The 21,125-nt window shown below is 41.4% G+C and overlaps 1 protein-coding gene across 4 annotated transcripts in view; it reads left to right on the forward strand.

The window, feature by feature from the left end:
- The window catches only part of LOC125451698 (probable C-mannosyltransferase DPY19L4), a 95,126-nt gene that overhangs the window by 49,975 nt on the left and 24,026 nt on the right, over positions 1–21,125 (forward strand). For 2 of the 4 annotated variants that reach the window (XM_059646141.1, XM_059646140.1), the window contains exons 11-16: positions 1,863–1,936; positions 11,113–11,271; positions 15,316–15,435; positions 18,781–18,901; positions 18,994–19,050; positions 21,008–21,090. In XM_059646141.1, coding sequence (XP_059502124.1) covers positions 1,863–1,936; positions 11,113–11,271; positions 15,316–15,435; positions 18,781–18,901; positions 18,994–19,050; positions 21,008–21,090 — 614 coding nt within the window. Of the gene's footprint in view, positions 1–1,862; positions 1,937–11,112; positions 11,272–15,315; positions 15,436–18,780; positions 18,962–18,993; positions 19,051–21,007; positions 21,091–21,125 lie in introns of all 4 variants that reach the window. The other 2 variants (XM_048529203.2, XM_048529204.2) reach the window with 1 other exon arrangement.

The raw sequence follows: 21,125 nt of genomic DNA on the forward strand, positions 1-21,125 counted from the left end.
GTGAAAGTTGTAGTGGAATGAGAAATGGTTTTAACTTAGTTGGCAGAAAATGGTTGTCTGAACATTCCCTTCTCACATTTTCTCTCACCTCATGAAGATTTATGTTTGTGGACATTGGCCTTCATCGAGGAAGCAATTCTCTATTTGTGAGGCTAGACAATAATTGTTGGAAATTGTTGGTATTCAGTTCAAAATAGATGGCATCAAAACTTCTTTTAAAAATTCATTCATGGGATATGAGCATCACTGGCTGGTCAGCATTTAATGCCCATTCCTAACTGACTTTAAGAAGGTGCTGTTAAGTTGCCCTCTTGATCCGCTGAAGTCCACGTGCTGTGGGTTGACCCACGAAGTCTGATTCTGTGCTCATTCTATGTGCCTTTCAGCATGTATCATTACACGCTAGCCAGGTAGTAGTTTTTGGCCTATCTGACACACATTCTCTCCCTTTCTTTGTTATTCTCATATATTTTCACAGGCGACACTTTTTATACAGCCTCATGGCTGCATCTTAGAGACTGAAAGTTCTTCTTTGTGGTGGAATATTAATATGTTTCTCCCTCTTGTCTTTGAAGAGTATCTGAGTGCAACTCTCACTCCAGTTTAATTGTTCTGCATGAGAAAGTTGTGCTTGAATCATTGGGCATGCATTTATGCAAAATAATTTATTTAACCAACTCCACAAACTAAACAGGTGATTTGATTTTGATTCACACAAGGACCACTTCTTATTGTGTGAAATAGGAATATCAGTTGTCTTTCGTCATGCTGTCTATCACACGACAGCAAAGTTAATTATAATGACCCAGCTGCTTTTACCCTGATTACCGTCTTGGTTTTCTTGAACCCTTCCATTATGGTTTCATGTACTTTAATACTCTGACCCTTAATCCTGGGTAGGCCTGGACAGTAAACAGTAGTTGGCCTGTATTTGCAGTGCTGAGTGCATCTCAGCCAAGCTCAATCTCCTGCTAATCCACTGTTTAAATTTACATTCTTTCCAGTGGGAGGCCAATTGGCCATGATCATGAATAGAAACCCTGTCTGAAGTTAGTTCCTATCATCCAAGAGCCAGTTATAATAACCTGAATGGTATGCAGCCAAGATCAGCTAACAGAACACGAGTGAGAGATCGAACCTGTGTTTCTGGTCTGTACAGCTCAGTATTTTTCAGTGCAGTGCTTAATAAGCAATGTTCTACTTGATTTACTTTAATCACTTTTTAAAAATTTCAATTAAAGCAGAAGTTTGACTGTCTCATGCACCAGAAAATTATTTATATTCAGTACTTGAAAAATGTAAATGTTTCCTAGAGTAATTTCTGGCAAGAAATACCAGAATTGTGAAACATAAGATTAAATTCTATTTCAGTCGTCAATGAACTTCTATTGGATTATTCAGTGGTTTATAGAATCTGTGTTTAGAAGACACGTAACTATGTAACTGGTATTCTTTCTTGAACCTATAAGGTTTGAATGATAACTGCAGCATGTTAACCCAATTTTATAATCAATAATATTCAACCTGACTGGCAGCATTTTGCAGGTGATCTCCCCACGGTTTCATAGAATTGGAGTAGATACTAAATTTGATTCTGCGCATATCCTTTTATATTGCAGTACAGGAGTCCTGAACATGAGCTATGTTTTGCGTATGAACAAGAATCTATCATTGCTAGAAAATTAATTTAAAGGTAACAAAAGCCACTTGAGATAAAACGATAAGTAATTTCTCCATCACTTGCAAAGTAGATGATGTGTCAGCCTTATAATTTTGGCCTCTTGTTAATAGTTTTGTGTTTGCCACTTGGCTGTGATAGCAATCCATGAATTCACAATTTCTGATTATTTAAATATTCACAGAAAATCATCTCCCAAGAAGAAAATGAACATATATTAAAGTTTTTTGAAGCAAAATTTGATTTGAATACTACAAGGTATATTTGAGTATTTTACATTTTTGAGTTTTTTTGGGAACAATATTTTAATAAATTTTGTAAGTTTTGAATAGAGCTTTAACTGTTGAGTATTGATGCTAATTTAATGTTCTGAGGTGTAATCAGTTTTTGTTTCTTCTATGTACATCAAAGAATACGTAATGTAAGTTACTTGGTCTTTGTTAATGGGCTAGTTAAGGTGCCACAGTTGGCTTCACTGTTGTGTTCTGGACTGAAGGGTGAACTTGATTGGAGCTCCCACTGCTATGCAGGAACCCTACTATGAAAGTCTGGAAATGTGTGTGTACTACATATGTTTTTGTCATGTTTCTGCATGGCGGTGTTATCCCTACAGTTGAATAGTCTGCTACCGTTCATTGTCAAAGTTCATGATGCTAAAGTCTGTTGTGCAAAAATTAGACTAGCACCCGTTGAACTAATACCAAAAAAATACAGGACAGCATGCCTTTTGCAGACTAACTGGCCAGTCACAGAACAGTAATTCAACACATTCCTGGTATGAAGTTAAAAATAGACGGAGGAAAGAATCTACTTTCTATCGTAAATAGTGTGTGGTTGACCATTCGGCAACACAGTGCTGTGAAAATAATGGGTATGTGATATATAACAGGGCTGCCTAGGGATAAAATATGTGACCCATTTTCAGAAATCCCCAAAAAGGAAGAAAATGTATTTTTAAAATGCTCTTGCAAAGAGATTCAACGCCATTTAAAGAATCAAAGGGTCAATTAAAGGACCACATGAAATGAGTCACATAGTCAGTTATAGCTCAGCATGACTTGTCATAAAATGGCACATTGCATTCTTAACTCCATGAAAAGATTTATATAAGTTTGCAGCACCCACTCAATAAACAAAATACTTATCAACTTCAGAAGAAGCGAAAATAAATGCTTCTGCAACTTGAAAGACTAATACCACCAAAGTATGTCCCTGTCTGAGTCAGGGACCCACCCCTCCATGCATGGTCACCAGCTGAACCCCACGTCCTCCCTACCCAATCCATGGTGGAATGTCTTCAGTTCATCCTTACTTAAATATTCTCCTATCTAATGAGGTAAATCCATGGAAGTCCCACTCAGTAGACAAATGTGCTTCAGCAAACTCCATGCCTGAGGCAAAATTCTTAATTCTGCTCTGTCTACCAGTTTTTCGTTAATCTCTGCCCTCACAGAGAATGAGGAGGTGCTGATGTTGGACTGGGGATGGACAAGGTCAGAAATCACACAACACCAGGTTATAGTCCAACAGGTTTCTTTGAAGGTGACCTCTTCTTTGCCCTGATAAAACCTTTAGTTATCTCAGGACAGTGACTTCAAAGGAATTTGGGGATTTACATACACATATTAATCAATTAAAACCTTCTAACTGCTTAATGATTTAACAGCATCTTAGGTTTGTTTAATACATTCTCGTCAGTTGTGTGACCCTTTGATCTTTTACATATAAATTCTGTATTTGATATTACCTCTCTCACTAACACCTGAAGAAGGAGTAAGGTTCCGAAAGCTTGTGTTTTCAGATAAACCTGCTGGACTATAACCTGGTGTCGACTGATTTCTGAACTCACAGAGGAGTTAGTATTTTCTCAGCAGAGCTCCAGTCGTATTCGCAATGCAGAATGACTTTTCTGCACAGCTAGGCAAATGATTTGCATACCTGTCCCCACTCAGCATACTTCTCCCTCTTCTCTCTCTCTCATTACCTTCCCTCTCTCCCACCTTGCCCCTTTCTCTACCCATTCGCTTCAACTCTTTCCTCCCTCATCTCTTCTTTGCTTATCATTTGTCCTGTTTCCTCTCCCCTCCTCAGCTTGGATCAGTTATCTGAAACAAAAACAGAAATTGCTGGAAAAGCTCAGCAGATCTGTCATCACCAGTGGAGATAGATCAGAGATAAATGTTTTGGGTTGAGAGACCCTTCCTCAGAGCTGTTATCTCAACCCTTGTGGTTCTCTTTTAACTGAAAAGTGCATTGGGTCCTTTCACCCCTTGTGCAAGATCACAGGTGATTGAGTCGTAAATAAATACACACTCCCCTCAAGCCTTGATTAGCTGCAGCATCAGATTTTGATGATAATTTTCTTCAGCTTTGTCCTATTTTAAAGACATAAAGACAAAGTTTCCATACTCCCAGAAGACCAGTAGAAAGAGACGATTGGTGGTGAGGTAACTGAGGATCACTATGCCTCTGGTGAGGGAATGAGATCAAGAAGGTGGGATCTTCTTAGTGACTTCAGCTGGTACCAGAATTGAACTCAGTGTTGGCGTCACTGTGTCACAAACCAGTGATCCAGCCAACTGAGATAATCAAGCCCCACAATAATTAGAATTTCACCTCCAAAGTGAATAGTTTGATTGAGATAGCAGCATTAACAGCATGTAATGAAGAAAACTACATTTCTGAACCAAATTTAACAAATTCTGAGAAACTAATGTTTGTACCTCTAATGCATGAACTGTCTCACCATTATTTACTTCTGTTTCCATATTCCTAATATTTAATCTCTACTCATTTGCTTAATAAATAATTCTGAGGATTTATTACTGATAAAGAAATTTTTGTAATGTCTTCTGTAAGTTTAAAATGCATTAATTTTTAGTTATATTCTCTTCAGTTTACTTTCTTGGAGATGCTGAAGTAATAATCAAAAAAATTTGATGAATTTTTAAATATTTTATATGCTTCAGTCAGGTTTTACCCGTAACCACCATCTGTTTAGACTGTAAATCTTAATCTTGCCTGATCATTCCTCATTTCTGCTACACTCATCAGGCCTATTTATCCTTGTCCTTTCTCATGCAAGTAATTATTTTTGTGGATTGAAGATTTATACTGAACTAAAACTTTATTAAACAGTGTTCCATGTAGATTCTGACTGGTTCACTTTGAAGGACTAATGTAACTTTCTTGGGCTTGTTGTCGACCTTTTTGACAACATAACCTGCCAATTTGCTTTGCAGCCTATGGCTTTGAAATAAATTTTTCATCTTTGATCATTTTCCTTTTTTCCCTATGCTAATTCATTTACTTTATTGCTTGCATACTTCTCATCTTGTGTCAAGCTATGTATAACATTTTACATTTAACATTACTAAAATTCAAATTGTTGTATGTCTCCCTAATCTAAGCCTTTTGAAAATTTTTCATTGCTGGCTGTGCTGTTTCTATTTTATTTTGTGAAATCACCGTATTTGAGCTTCTGCATCCAGGCCATTTTAAGTGAGTAAGGGAGAAGAAGGATTTGCCAGATTCCACTCAACACCTTTTCCCATTCCTGTTCAACATGATTTATACTTTTTACGAGTGCAGTTTCTTCCTTTTGGGTATTTTGTATTTTGGTTTTGATTTCGTTATAAGCTAGTATTTAACAATCATTATTTGTATGTCATCACAGTTGCTAATGCTTACCAGACGATGACATAAAGAGTCTGTAGTGGAATATAGACAGGTTAGGGAGTGGGCCAAAGACTTGGCAGATACAATAAAATGTGAGGTTGGCGTGCCTGGTAGTGAGACAGTAGGTCTGAGGGAAACCCTGGCTTGTCTTCCTTGGGGAGTCCATTGAAGCAGGCTGTGTTGGATCTCTATGGCTTCAATTTTTTTTTAGTAGTCTGTCATGCTGATATCTCCTGCGTTGTGTAATTTCTTTCGGGTTGTTTTGATCTGGTTCTTCAGCAGTGGTGTTGGGTCTATCACCATCAGTTGGCATATAGTACAGACTATATAGTATAGATCAACATATAGACTAACCAAAGAGCTACAATGGAAACTGAAATACTCAGTTGACAACACTGCCCACTCCATCCACTCCTCCCAAGAATCCTTCAACAGTGTCAAAGACACCAGAATAGAAGAGAATGAGATAATAGTATGCTTTGACATAACAGCACTATTTACAGCCACAAACATTGCTCTAGCGAAAGAGACAGTTGCCACCCTGCTGGATGAATCAGGAAGGCAGGCACCCCACAATACCAACAGCATCAACAAGGACAGCTCCATGAAACTGCTGGATCTGTGCCTCACAACCCACTTCACCTTCAACGGCTGTATATTCAAACAAATCACGGGATTCCTAATATCAGGACTGATTGCAGAGGCAGTAATGCAAAGGTTAGAGCAAACAGCGATCCCCACCATACCACCCGAACTCTGGGTCCGCGATGTAGATGACATCTTTGCGATTATCAAATGCACAAGACTGACACATAAACAACATCCTCACCAGAATAAAATCCACAAAAGAAGAGGAGAACAATAACTGACTACCCTTCCCTAACATAATGGCAGAATGCAAGCACAGTGGGGATTTCCAGACTAGTGTATACAGAAAGACCACACATTAGCACCTAACACCCATAAATGGAGCTGTATCAGGGCATTATGCAAATGATTCACAACATACTACAGCAATCTAGAATTGCAGAAAGCGGAACAGGAGCGCTTATGTGGAGTTTTTAAAAGGAATGGATACCCAAAAAGCACAATCCGCTGTTACCTCTGAGACAGACTGCAATAAGAAGACACAACACAGCCAGACACACTGATCACCCTAACGTACATCAGGGACACAGCAGAGATAACCACAAGACTACTCAGACCCTAGGTATCAGGGTGGCCCATGAACCAGCAGCCACCCTGCAACAGCTACTAACGAATGTAAAGAATCCCATACCCACGACCAGTAAAACAACGTAATATACAAAATACTTGCGAGAACTGTGAAAAACATTTACATAGGCCAAACTGAAAGAATAATGACAGTAAGGATACATGAACACCAATGAGCCACCCAAGAGTCACAACCAATTCTCATGGTCTTAATACACATGGACAAAGAAGGACACAAATTTGACTGGGACAACACATCCATAATAGCACAAGTTAAACAGAGACGTGCCAGACCTCCAGGAATTCCCTGGCATTCCGACTGGAACTCCATTGACAAACATATTGAACTGGACCTGAAAGTATAAACCACTGAAAAACAGACTGGAAGTAATGCCAACCACCCCAGCAAATTGAGGCATATAAATAACAAGTGGGACAGAACAGCGACACTTCACCAGAGGCGCACTGACCATGTTACCTAGGCGGGTGACAAAATGCCTGCAACCAAACACATTGGCTCAGCGAGCAACCTCATCCACAACCCGAGCTACAGATCTTCTCTAAAACTTCAAAGAATAAAACGTGAGGTTATGCACTTTGGAAGGAGCAATAGAAGATCTGAATGAACTTAAATGGGCAAAGATTGGAGAAAGCTGCAGCACAGAAGGATTTAAGGATCCTTGTGCACAAATTGCTAAAAGCTAACATCCAAGATCAACAGGGAATAGTTGATAAAATGTAGAGCTGGAGAAGCATAGCAGGTCAGACAGCATCGGAGGAGCAGGAAAGTCGACGTTTTGCGTCCGGATCCTGCAGTTACTGATGAAGGGTCCAGCATCTGCAGTCCTTACTGTCTCCTGTCAGCAGGGAATAGGGAAGGCACATGCATTGTTGGCCTTTATCTCAAAGAGAATAGAGCATTAAATATGGATGTCTTGCTAAATTTATACAGGGCACTCCTTAGACTACAACGGGAATGCCGTGAGCAGCTTTGGTCCTGTTATCTAAGGAACGATATACTGGCATTAGAGACAGAGGAGGTTGCAGTTCAGAGTTCGCTAGGCTTAGTTCCGATGTGAAGGGACTGTGTTATGAGGATATTGAAAAGCTTGGGCTTGTACTCATTGGAGTTTAGAAAACTAAGAAGAGACCTGGTTGAAACATGTAAGATTCTTAGGGGACTTGACAGAGTAAATGTTGAGAGGTTGTTTCCCCTCATGGGAGAATCTAGGACCAGAGGGCATAATCTCAGAATAAATGGTAGCAGCTTTAAAACCGAGATGAAGACACCTTTTTCTGAGGCTATGCAGTCTGTTGAATTCTTTACCACAGGGGGCTGTCAATCGTGGATCATTAAGTATATCCAAGGCTGAAATAAATTTTTAACCAGTAAGGGAATGAAAGATTATGAGGATAAGACAGGAAAGTGGAGTTAAGGATTATCAGATTATTCATAATTTTATTGAATGGCAGAGCTGCCTTGTTGGGGGTAACATGTAGGACCTGACTTCTGCTCTTACATAGAACATAGAACAGTACAGCACAGTACAGGCCCTTCAGCATGATGTTGTGTGGACCTATTATCCTACTAAGATGAAACTACCCTGCATACCGTACATTTTACTATCATCCATGTGCCTATCCAAGTGTTGCTTAAGTGTCCCTAATGTATCTGACTCCACTACCACCGCCGGCAGCGCATTCCACATGCCCACCACTCTCTGAGTAAAGAACCTACCTCTCCCCTATACTTTCCTCCAATCACCTTAAAATTATGTCCCTCTAATAATAGTCATTGGGAAAAAGTCTCTGATTATCCACTCTATCTATGCCTCTCATCATCTTTTACACCTCTATCAAGTCACCTCTCATCCTTCTGCACTCCAATGAGAAAAGCCCTAGCTGCCTCAACCTCCCCTCATAAGACCTGCCCTCCAGTGCAAGCAGCATCCTGATAAATCTCCTCTGCACCCTCTCTTAAAGCTTTCTCATCCTTCCTATAAGAGGCGACCAGAGCTGAACACAATATTCCAAGTGTGGTCTAACCATGGCTTTGTAGAGCTGCAGCATAACCTTGCGGCTTTCAAACTCAATTCCCCTGCCAATGAAAGCCAATACATCCTATGCCTTCTTAACAACTCTATCAAGTTGGGTAGCAGCTTTGAGGGATCTGTGAACACGGACCCCAAGATCCCTCTGTTCCTCCACACTGGCAATAATCCTGCCATTAACCCGGTATTCTGCATTCAGATTTGACCTTCCAAAAAGAATCACTTCACACTTTTCAGGGTTGAATTCCACCTGCCACTTCTTTGCTGAGCTCTGCATCCTGTCAATGTCCTGTTGCAACTTAGAACAGGCCTCCCCACTGCCCACAACTCCACCAACCTTCGAGTCATCGGCAAACTTACTAACCCACCCGTCCTCATCCAAGTCATTTATAAAGATAACAGAGAGCAAAGGTCCCAGAACAAATTCCTGCGGAACACCACTGGTCACCAAGTTCCAGGCTGAATACTTTACATCCGTCTGTCTTCTATTGGACAGCCAATTCTGTATTCCGACAGCCAACTTCCTCTGACTCTAATGCCTCCTTATTTTCTGAATAAACCTACCGTGGGGAACCTTATCAAATGCCATGACAGAATCCATATACACCACATCCACTGCTCTACCTTCATCAATGTGTTTTGTCACATCCTCAAAGAAGTCAGTAAGGGTTGTGAGGCATCACCTGCCCCTCTCAAACCCATGCTGACAAATTTCTAATCATAACCATAAGTACTACCTCTCAGAATCCTCTCCCATAATTTTCCCACCACAGAAGTAAGACTGACTGGTCTGTAATTCCCAGGATTATCCTTATTCCCTTTCTTAAACATGGGAATAACATTTGTCACCCTCCAATCATCTGGTACTATTCCAGTAGACTATGAGGATGCCACGATCATCGCCAAAGGTGCAGCAATATCTTCCCTCACTTCCCGTAGAAATCTTGGGTGTATCCCATCTGGCCCAGGGGACTTGTCTATCCTTTCAAAATTTCTAGCACATCCTCCGTCCTAACATCAACCTGTTCAAGCCTGTTTCACGCTGTCCTCCCAAACTATCAGGTCCCTCTCACTGGTGAATACTGAAGCAAAGTATTCATTAAGGACCTTCCTTACCTCCTCTGACTCCACACAAAGGTTCCCTCCACTGATTGGCCCTACCCTCACTCTGGCCATCCTCTTGTTCCTCACATAAATATAGAATGCCTTGAGGTTTTCCTTAATCGTACCTACCGAGGCTTTTTCATACCTCTTTTTGCTCTCCTAAGCCCATTCTTCAGTTCCTTCCTGGCTATCTTGTAACCCTGTAGAGCCTTGTCTGATCCTTGCTTCCTCAACCTTAAGTAAGCTTCCTCCTTCCTCTTGACTAGATGTTCCACATGTCTTGCCATCCAAATTTCCCTCACCTTATCATCCTTTCTTTGCCTCAGTGGGACAAACCTATCCAGTACTCATAGCAAGTGTTAAACAACCTCCACATTTCTGTTGTGGATTTTCTTGAGAACATCTGTTCCCAATTTATGCTCCGCAGTTCTTGCCTAATAGCATTGTAATTCCCTCTTGCCCAATTAGATAATTTCCCATACCATCTGCTCCTATCCCTCTCCATGACTATAGTAAAGGTCAGGGAGTTGTGATCGCTGTCACCAAAATGCTCTCCCACCAAGAGATCTGACACCTAGCCTGGTTTGTTGCCAAGCACCAAATCCAAGATGGCCTCCCCTCTAGTCGGCCTATCTACATATTGAGTCAGAAATCCTTCCTGGAACACCGTCCAAACTATTCGCACTTAGGAGATTCCAGTCTATATTAGGGAATTGAAGTCACAAACATGTGTTTGACCTGTTATAGTCTTGGAAAATAATACCAGTGTTGAATTCTTTGCAATAGTGGTGCTTTTGAATTAATTTCTGACCTCTTAGTGGGTGTATAAGAAGATGTTCCATTCTGTAAAAATTGCGATGCTTCATTCATGAATTAGGTATATCTCATACCATAGATAGCACAATAAGTGAACAGAGCAGAAATTATCCCCCAAAATTGCCATCTGTTTTTTTCAGAATGTTTCTGTTTCGATGCAATGATTGAAATAATTACAACTTTAGCTAAAATATTCAAGATAATTTGAGTTGGTGTTTGTGTATGTGTATTCCGTATTTAAAAATAATTACCGTCATCTTTACATATTTCAGCAGAATATTGGATGCTTATATAACCTGATATATGTATGTTGTGATTGTATTAATTGCATTGTACGTAGTGCTTTAGATTTTTTCCTGGTATAAATCTTAACTTATTTCTATAGTAAATATTTTTGCATTTTGATGTTTAAATTCTATTTTTATTGGAACATATGGCTAGTTTAGTACTGTGGTAAAGCCTTTCTGAAGTTGAGAATTTTACATCATTAAGATGAGTAGACAGAATTGACTGTGTGATCCGTTCTTGTTACTGTGTGTAATGTGTACTTTCCTCTTTCTTTTAACTTAGAGACTTCAATACAAACTTGCTGCTTTGTCAAGAAACCTTCCAGACCCCACCACAGGAATTCTTTGTCCGACTGACCCAGACCTGCTTGCTCCCGTTTTGTTTGTCTGTATTGCTTATCTGCTTTTTCTCAACTCTGGAAGTAGTTTCTAGGAAGTTTCGGTAAGGAAGGAAGCAAAACATTATCATCTTGGAGTATTGCATGTGTGTATCCAAATGATTTAGCTCAGTAGCCAAAGATGTATTCTACTATGCATGATTTATCATGGTCTCCCAGTACCTTGCGATTAAGATTTACATGTATAAAATTATGTTAGAATGTTTATCATGGGGCTGAAGGATTAATTTATTAAATTGAATATGCAATGGATGGGAAAGAGTGAGTGATACTGGAAGCATCCAACTGGATTCTAAGACAACATGCCTCATAATCTGTTTGAATGTTGTGCTCATTAATTTGAGAGCTGCTGGGGCTGAGCAATAGAAATTTTGTATTCCAGTCATTTTTGTTTATATCAAACATCCCCAGGGACTTCATTCCAGATCTGTTTTTGCAAATATTTTACACATGAAAAGTTGTAACAAGAGTGCACAAGACAGCCATAGAACCTTTAGCCTGGTGCAATTTTTAATACAGAATTCAAAGTTCAGTAACGTTTTGTTTCTTGGGATGAAACTGTACCCTTGTCTGTTGATGCCTCAAAAGGCTCAACAACTTTGAGATCTTTCCATTTGCGAGAATTAAATGCTGAATGAATCCTCCATTTTCTGATGGTTGCAGCTGGAATGCTTATATCCTCAATGGTGAATTAAATGCTGAATTAATATTCCATTTTCAGATGGTTGGAGCTGAAATGCTTATATCCTCAATGGTGAATTAGAGCATTCAGTCTCTGTGACAACACAGCAAGCCAATTGAGGCAGTGAAGAATGATGTTTAAAATTCACCATTACCAACGTCATCACCTCTGGCTCATTGTAGCAGTGTATTGATCTTTAGATCTGACTAAATTAAATTTAATGTAGAATTGTAATCTGATATATAAGTAGAGCATTTATTCTGCAAGAAGATAACTTTGTTTTTGGAAAGCTGAGCCTGACAGAATAACTTGTTTTGAAATGGGATAAAATCATCATTTTACAAGTACTTTTCGATTACCTTTATATTATGTTGTTTGTATTTATGCATGACTCAAAAATAGGTGGAGGGCGAGGTAGCTTCGAGGAGGCAGGGACGCTGTGGAAAATCTTGGACAGGCTGGGAAAGCAGGCAAAGAAAAGACAAATGGAATACAATGTGAGAAAGTGTGTGAGGCCACATGGGAAGATTAGAGGTGCAGACTGGGTTCTAAATGTGAAAGGGCTCTGGAAATCTCAAGCATAGTGGAATTTGGGAATCTGAGATTAGGATTCTGTTAAGGTTATCATGCAGGTTCAGTTGGCAGTTAGGAAGGCAAATGCAATGATGACGTTCAGTTTGAGCAGGCTAGAATACAGGAACAGGGATGTACTGCTGAGGTTCTGGTCAGACTGCATTTGGAATATTATGAGCAGTTTTAGGGTATATCTGAGTGTTGGTGTTGGAGGAGGTCCAAAGGAAGTTTATAAAAATAATCCTGGAATTAAAGGCCTTATCAACTGAGGAGCAGTTGACGACTCTGGGTCTGTACACGCTGGAGTTTAGAAGGATGAGGTGTGGATCTGATTGAAACTAGTAGAATATTGAGAAGCCTAGATAGAATGGACATGAAGAAGCTGTTTCCACTAGACTAAGACTGAGGACACAGCCTTAAATTGAAGGGATGACACTTTAGAACTGAGTTGAGAAGGAATTTATTCAGCCAGGAAGTGATGAATCTGAGGAACTCATTGCCATAGAACGCGGTGGAGGCCAAGTCATTGAGTGTGTTTAAGACTGAGATAGATGGGTTCTTGACTGGTAAGGGGATCAAAGGTTGCAGGGAGAAGGAAGGAGATTGGGGTTGAGAAATAAATCAGCTTTGATCGAATGGCAGATCATACTCAATGGGCCAATTGGCCTAATTCTGCTCCAATGTCTTATGGTCTCATAAACTGTACAGTAGCTGGTGTCCAACTTAGGCAGTTGTAATCTTCAATACCCATAAATGTTCCTAATTATTCCTCAATTAAATCATGCTTTTTTTTGAAAAATCTCAAACTTTTCTAAGTGTAAGTGCATTCTACTTGCAATGTTATACTTATTAATTCATTCTCAGGATTTGGCATTACTGACCACACTGCTTATATTGCACATCCCTAACTTTATTGACACTGTGTTTGAGAAACAAATGCAGAGCATTCTCTGTGTTTATTTCAGATTTTCAGCATCCACAGTTTAATGCAGTTGAGAGACTTCTTGAACTTTTTCAGATAATAATCCAGTTCTCTCTTTAGTGCTTTGATCCTGTCTCTACCATACTCTGAGATGGTGCATTCCTGACCTTAATGATACAACATCTAAAAAAAGTTTCTCCTGCTGTCACCAATGTGGTGCACATCGCTGTCATTGTGCGTCAGTGGTGTGGAAGTGAATGTTTAATGTGGTCCTTTGTCTCGGATATTGTTGAACCTCTGAGTGTTGGACCCACAAGCATTCAGTTTGGTGGGGAATGTTCCAACACATTCCTGACTTGTTGTCTTTTAGATGGGGGACAGGCTTTAGGGAGATGGGAGGTGAGTTAAATACCACAGAATGGCCAGCCTCTGACTTGTTCCTGTAGCCACAGTATTTAAATGGCTAGTCCAGTTCCATTTTTGGGTCAGTGGTAACTTGCTGAACACTGATAGTCTTAGTGATGGAAATAGCATTGAACGTCAGGGGGAGATGACTCAGTTCACTCTTGTTTGTTGTTGCCTGTGTCATTAACTTCATTTGCTACTTCTCAGCCAGTGCCCGGATCTTGTTTAGTTCCTGCTGCGTATGGACACTGCTTGCATCTGTTTCTGAGAAGTTGTCAGTTATGCTGTGCACTATTCAATCATTATTGAATGCATAGAATTGTGACTTTATAATGGAGAGAAGTTCGTTTATGAGACATCTGAAGATGCTTCGGCCCTGTACTCTTATGTTGAGGAATGTCTGCAGCAGTGTCCTGAGTCTGAAATGATTGACATCCTTTGTACTGGGTATGAGCACAGTTAGTGGAGAGTTTTCTGCCTGATTCTTATTGACTTCACTTCTTTGCTAAACTTGCATGGTGGTGTATTCAGTCAAATGCTGTCTTGATATCAAGGGCAGTCACTCACATCTTGCAGAATGCAGTCCTCCTTTCTTCATGCTTGGACCAAGGCCAATGAGATCAAGACAGCTCTTGAGATAAATGAGCAAGTTATTACTGAATATCAATGATGCTTCCCTTACTGTGCTGACAGTCATGAGGAGCATAACGGATTGGTGATTGGTTGGATCAGATTGGTCCCACTTTATCAGGATATGCCAGGGCAATTTTCCACTGTCAGATGCCAGTGCTGTAACTGGCTAGAAGACTGGCTTGTCCTGGAGCACAAATCTTCATGCTAATGTCCGAAAGGTATCTGGGCTCATTCTATCCAGTGTCTTAAGCCAAACTTCCTCAAGCAGAAATCTGGTGATGAACAATATAGTCTGTTTTACTTTTTGTTGATACTGAAACAGTGGCACAATGCTGTCCAGAAGGGAGAGCTTTCTGATTCGGATGTGAGAAAGCTGCCACCTGAGCCACAGCTCTCACAATGCTGTCTATTTTATTTCTCGTAGTGGCTTGATATTGTTGATTGTCTTCCTCAGTCATTTCAGTCGGCATGTAACAGCACAGCAGATTGGTGTTGGATTGGGATCTGACCTGCTGTGCTTTTCCAGCGTCTCGCCTATAGTCTGTGCCTTCCAGCATCTGCAGTTCTTACTGTCTCGAAGTGGCCTCTTAGTTCCTTATCCTTTATCCTTAAGTGGAACTGATTACTCTTCTGAACCTGACTGACCATCCAGCTTCGAGAGCTTGCCCGCTGCCTTTAGTCACACAAAGAACTGTGTCCACATTCATTAGTAGAGTGTTCTAGTCAAAATTCCAGAAAGTTTCTGTTTCATCCTTCAATCCCCAGCATAGGTTGGAACCTCAAAGTCCTCAAATTCTTTTCTCTTAGCTGTTTTCATTGACATCATGTAGAGTTTAGCGTGGTTATTTGCCTTCTCTGTTTGTTTTCCTTCAGTGATATACCTCAAAAAAGTGATGGCTCACTAGAGAATATGGTGATTGCTGAGAGGCCGGAGGTGGTTTACCATATGTTCCATATGATGCTGTTTGGTTCATTGGCTCTGATGTTCCAAGGGTAAGTGTGTTGATGGAAATCCTGTCGGCTGTTTTAAAGTGATGCTTAGAAATAGAGATGTCTTGCAACTTGCACGGGATTATACAGTAGATGTAAGAAGGCTAGTAATCCACCACCAATCTCATTGCAGAAGGCTGCATTAAAAAAAGCTAATAATAACTGCAGATATGAGTAAAATTTCGTCATGTATTCTTCTTGTTTCAGTTCAAACATCATTAGTGTCAAGTAGGGTGACAGAATTAGTTTGTTATTACAGTAAATCTATCAACAAATTTAAAAAAAATGGAAATAAATGACATTTGCAACCATGCTGATTAATTTCATAATCACGATGCCTTCATTGTGTGACTTTTGTAAAGGATGACAGTAAATTTTGTATGCGTGAGGAAGAAAGATGAAACAAGTTTCATCCTGTCATCACCTGACATTCACATGGGTACCTTGCAAAGGATAATAGTCTGCACAGGAACTATGGGTTACTTTCTATCTTTGCTCAGGCTACTGGAAATGAGTTTAGCGTTCCCATTTCGATGCTGTTTAAGTTCCATTGTCTATTAGTTTAGCATCACCATGGTTTGAAGCTACGTCCTTCATTGTCTGCACAGCTTAGACTGACATCCACTAGTGATTTTTCCTAGTGAACATGAAGTTACTACAATGTAAAAGATTAGATGTAATTTGTGGTAGGATAGTACCTCTTATTTCATGCAAGTTTTTAATTAACTTTTAAAGGGGGTGGACCAGAAAATAAATATTAGTAAGATGTGACTAGCAAATGGAAATCAAGTGCACCCTTCTACTTTGGGGCGTATGTTAGATTTTGCTATGGTTTATCCTTTTACTGTTAAGATAGTGTCAGTTTGGTTAGTACCCAGCAGGTGGTGCTGTTGAGCTTCTTGTATGTAATTATGTAATATGGCTCACAAGTAGACATTCTGACAGGGTTATAAAATGTGAGGCTGGATGAACACAGCAGGCCAAGCAGCATCTCAGGAGCACAAAAGCTGACGTTTCGGGCCTAGACCCTTCATCAGAGAGGGGGATGGGGGGAGGGAACTGGAATAAATAGGGAGAGAGGGGGAGGCGGACCGAAGATGGAGAGTAAAGAAGATAGGTGGAGAGGGTGTAGGTGGGGAGGTAGGGAGGGGATAGGTCAGTCCAGGGAAGACGGACAGGTCAAGGAGGTGGGATGAGGTTAGTAGGTAGCTGGGGGTGCGGCTTGGGGTGGGAGGAAGGGATGGGTGAGAGGAAGAACCGGTTAGGGAGGCAGAGACAGGTTGGACTGGTTTTGGGATGCAGTGGGTGGGGGGGAAGAGCTGGGCTGGTTGTGTGGTGCAGTGGGGGGAGGGGATGAACTGGGCTGGTTTAGGGATGCAGTGGGGGAAGGGGAGATTTTGAAACTGGTGAAGTCCACATTGATACCATATGGCTGCAGGGTTCCCAGGCGGAATATGAGTTGCTGTTCCTGCAACCTTCGGGTGGCATCATTGTGGCAGTGCAGGAGGCCCATGATGGACATGTCATCAAGAGAATGGGAGGGGGAGTGGAAATGGTTTGCGACTGGGAGGTGCAGTTGTTTGTTGCGAACTGAGCGGAGGTGTTCTGCAAAGCGGTCCCCAAGCCTCCGCTTGGTTTCCCCAATGTAGAGGAAGCCGCACCGGGTACAGTGGATGCAGTATACCACATTGGCAGATGTGCAGGTGAACCTCTGCTTAATGTGGAATGTCATCTTGGGGCCTGGGATGGGGGTGAGGGAGGAGGTGTGGGGACAAGTGTAGCATTTCCTGCGGTTGCAGGGGAAGGTGCCGGGTGTGGTGGGGTTGGAGGGCAGTGTGGAGCGAACAAGGGAGTCACGGAGAGAGTGGTCTCTCCGGAAAGCAGACGGGGGAGGGGATGGAAAAATGTCTTGGGTGGTGGGGTCGGATTGTAAATGGCGGAAGTGTCGGAGGATAATGCGTTGTATCCGGAGGTTGGTAGGGTGGTGTGTGAGAACGAGGGGGATCCACTTGGGGCGGTTGTGGCGGGGGCGGGGTGTGAGGGATGTGTCGCGGGAGATGCGGGAGACGCGGTCAAGGGACGCCCTTGACCGCGTCTCCCGCATCTCCCGCGACACATCCCTCACACCCCGCCCCCGCCACAACCGCCCCAAGAGGATCCCCCTCGTTCTCACACACCACCCTACCAACCTCCGGATACAACGCATTATCCTCCGACACTTCCGCCATTTACAATCCGACCCCACCACCCAAGACATTTTTCCATCCCCTCCCCTGTCTGCTTTCCGGAGAGACCACTCTCTCCGTGACTCCCTTGTTCGCTCCACACTGCCCTCCAACCCCACCACACCCGGCACCTTCCCCTGCAACCGCAGGAAATGCTACACTTGTCCCCACACCTCCTCCCTCACCCCCATCCCAGGCCCCAAGATGACATTCCACATTAAGCAGAGGTTCACCTGCACATCTGCCAATGTGGTATACTGCATCCACTGTACCCGGTGCGGCTTCCTCTACATTGGGGAAACCAAGCGGAGGCTTGGGGACCGCTTTGCAGAACACCTCCGCTCAGTTCGCAACAAACAACTGCACCTCCCAGTCGCAAACCATTTCTACTCCCCCTCCCATTCTCTTGATGACATGTCCATCATGGGCCTCCTGCACTGCCACAATGATGCCACCCGAAGGTTGCAGGAACAGCAACTCATATTCCGCCTGGGAACCCTGCAGCCATATGGTATCAATGTGGACTTCACCAGTTTCAAAATCTCCCCTTCCCCCACTGCATCCCTAAACCAGCCCAGTTCATCCCCTCCCCCCACTGCACCACACAACCAGCCCAGCTCTTCCCCCCCACCCACTGCATCCCAAAACCAGTCCAACCTGTCTCTGCCTCCCTAACCGGTTCTTCCTCTCACCCATCCCTTCCTCCCACCCCAAGCCGCACCCCCAGCTACCTACTAACCTCATCCCACCTCCTTGACCTGTCCGTCTTCCCTGGACTGACCTATCCCCTCCCTACCTCCCCACCTACACCCTCTCCACCTATCTTCTTTACTCTCCATCTTCGGTCCGCCTCCCCCTCTCTCCCTATTTATTCCAGTTCCCTCCCCCCATCCCCCTCTCTGATGAAGGGTCTAGGCCCGAAACGTCAGCTTTTGTGCTCCTGAGATGCTGCTTGGCCTGCTGTGTTCATCCAGCCTCACATTTTATTATCTTGGAATCTCCAGCATCTGCAGTTCCCATTAATTCTGACAGGGTTACCTGGCTAATTTCAGTTTGTGGTGTTTATTGCAAAAACTCGAAGGGTTTCCTGTAATAACTCTTACTATGCATTGTGTTTTCACAGCTTAAAGTATTTATGGACTCCTTATGCCTGTATGTTCACTGCCTTTGGTGTTTGCTCTCCTGAGATGTGGATTACTGTATTTAAGTGGTTGCGACTCAGAACAGTGCCTCCAGTGCTGCTGGTGAATTCAGAACATTCCTTTACAGAATTGAAAACCACAAGTTTTTCGAATTTTTTTAGAGTAATTTTGTTTTATATTCTCTTTAAATTTAGGCACTTATGTTAAGCACCGCAGTTCCAACAATAATAGGGTTCAGTATGTGGAAGGATGTGAGTACATTTGCACATTTTTGGTTTCTTTATTGTGATGTGTTAACAAACACGCTTATTAATCAGGTATGTCTTGAAATCCCATTGGTAAGTGCCGGGCAGTTCAGATAAAAGGAAGATGGCAGAAGGCTATTTCTGGGCAAGTGATAGTTTTTAGTTCTTGGCTAGGCTAATGGTATAGTGTGTGAAATTCATTTTAAATATGCCTCCTTTTCATTTGCTTTAAAGATAGACAATTGAGAACCGTGGTTAATCAGTTTCCCCATGGCTGAGGAATTGTAATAAATAAAACTTGTAGAAAGAAAGTAAAAATGAGATTAGGAAGGCCGAGGGGAAGTTTAAAAGATTGTGGTTAAAGTGGAAAGTAAAGAAGAAAGCAAAGGTGCATGCAAGGATATAATGGGTAAAATAACAGTCAAAGAATGGATGGCACGAATAGATGAAGAAAGCATCTTATGCTTGGAAATGAAAAATGTGGAAATGTTTAAATATTTGTCATATGCTTGTTATGATCCTGTTAGCATCCATTCATGTTCAGAGAGAAATTTGGTTGCACTGTGGTTAACTTACAGAACTACATCAGAACATTTTCCAATCTTATACAAAAATAAACTTTACTGTTCTGATAAGAATAAGGCAAAACAAGCACTATTACCACAAAGCTCTAGCTTACAACTGCAAACCCTACAAATTCAGTTCTACATTTTATTTGTCTGCCCCTCAAAAGTTCCCTTACATATTTCAAGAATCTTTAGAGTTCATTCACTTCTTTAGGGATCAACCTAAAGGTATGCAACAATCCTCCAGAAGTTTTTTGAAAGTGGTGGTGAATCTAAAAACAAAAGTCATGAGATTCAGATCATAAGTACAGAGAATTTTTAAGGATATTAGGAAAAGAAAGCAGAGGCACTCACCATCATTTTCAAACAAATTAATGCATTGTGAAAAAAGAAACTGGTATGTTCAGCTGTTCAAAATATGGAACTAGATTACTAGGAAACTTTAGGTCACTAAATAATTTTGGTTCAGAGATAATTTCTATAAATTAGTGCACACGTAGCAAAGCATAGACTAATCATGGATTTATAAAGGACAGGTCATGCCTGACAAACCTAATTTATTTCTTTTAAGTAAGTCACAGGGAATCTGTCTAAAGAGAATGCAGTGAATGTTTTTTCTATCTGGATACTTAGAAGTATTTGATGAGATGCTGCTAAGAAACTGCCAAGAAATGAAGGAACATGAATATCAAAGCCACACAGATGAAGTGATAGGGCAGGAATTAGTTGATCGTTTTTAAGTTCAGTGCGATCAGCTAACTTATGCTGCAGAGATCTCTCTTGTTTTCCATTTCTATCAAAGGCTTTGACTGGAACAAGCCGAATACTATTCAAATTGGCTGAAACTTTAAAAGACAGGCTGGGAAACTGAGGAAATACACAGGACATTAAGTAAAAGAAAACCTCCTATTTCTGGCATTGTATCGTCTTGAGTCAGCTGCAGTCAAGTTGATTATAAAGGGAGCCCCTTCCAATCTGCGTTTGTAATGTTTCTGTAGGCCAATCTTACAATCCTCTGCTGCCTAACTATAATGTCTTTCAGCAAACTGTCTTCGTCTGTGCTAAAGGAATGGTCACTTTTTTTGTTGAGATGCTGAATGATGGGTAGTGATTATAGAACTGTACTGTGGGATGTTATTACTTCAGGTAAAGGGGCGAAGCCAGATTTTTAATCACCAAGGGAATCAAGGGTTGTGGGGAAAAGGCTGGACAGTTGAGTGAAGATTATCAGATCAGCCACAATCTCACTGAGTGGCAGAGTAGACTCAACACACTCAATGGCCTACTTCTGACCCTATGTATTGTAGCTTAAGGTAAATTGTATTATAACTGCATTTCACTTGGTATTATTGTTGTTTCACATCATACATTTAATTTAAAAATACTTTGCACATCAGTTCTTTCCAGATGTAATGGCCGAACTCTCTGAACTTCAGGAATTTTATGATTCTGATACTGTAGAGCTGATGAGCTGGATTAAGTAAGTAGTGACTTTGTGTTTGTATCTGTAAGTGT

This window comes from Stegostoma tigrinum, chromosome 5 (genome assembly GCF_030684315.1).
Source record: "Stegostoma tigrinum isolate sSteTig4 chromosome 5, sSteTig4.hap1, whole genome shotgun sequence".
Taxonomy (NCBI): Eukaryota; Metazoa; Chordata; class Chondrichthyes; order Orectolobiformes; family Stegostomatidae; genus Stegostoma; species Stegostoma tigrinum.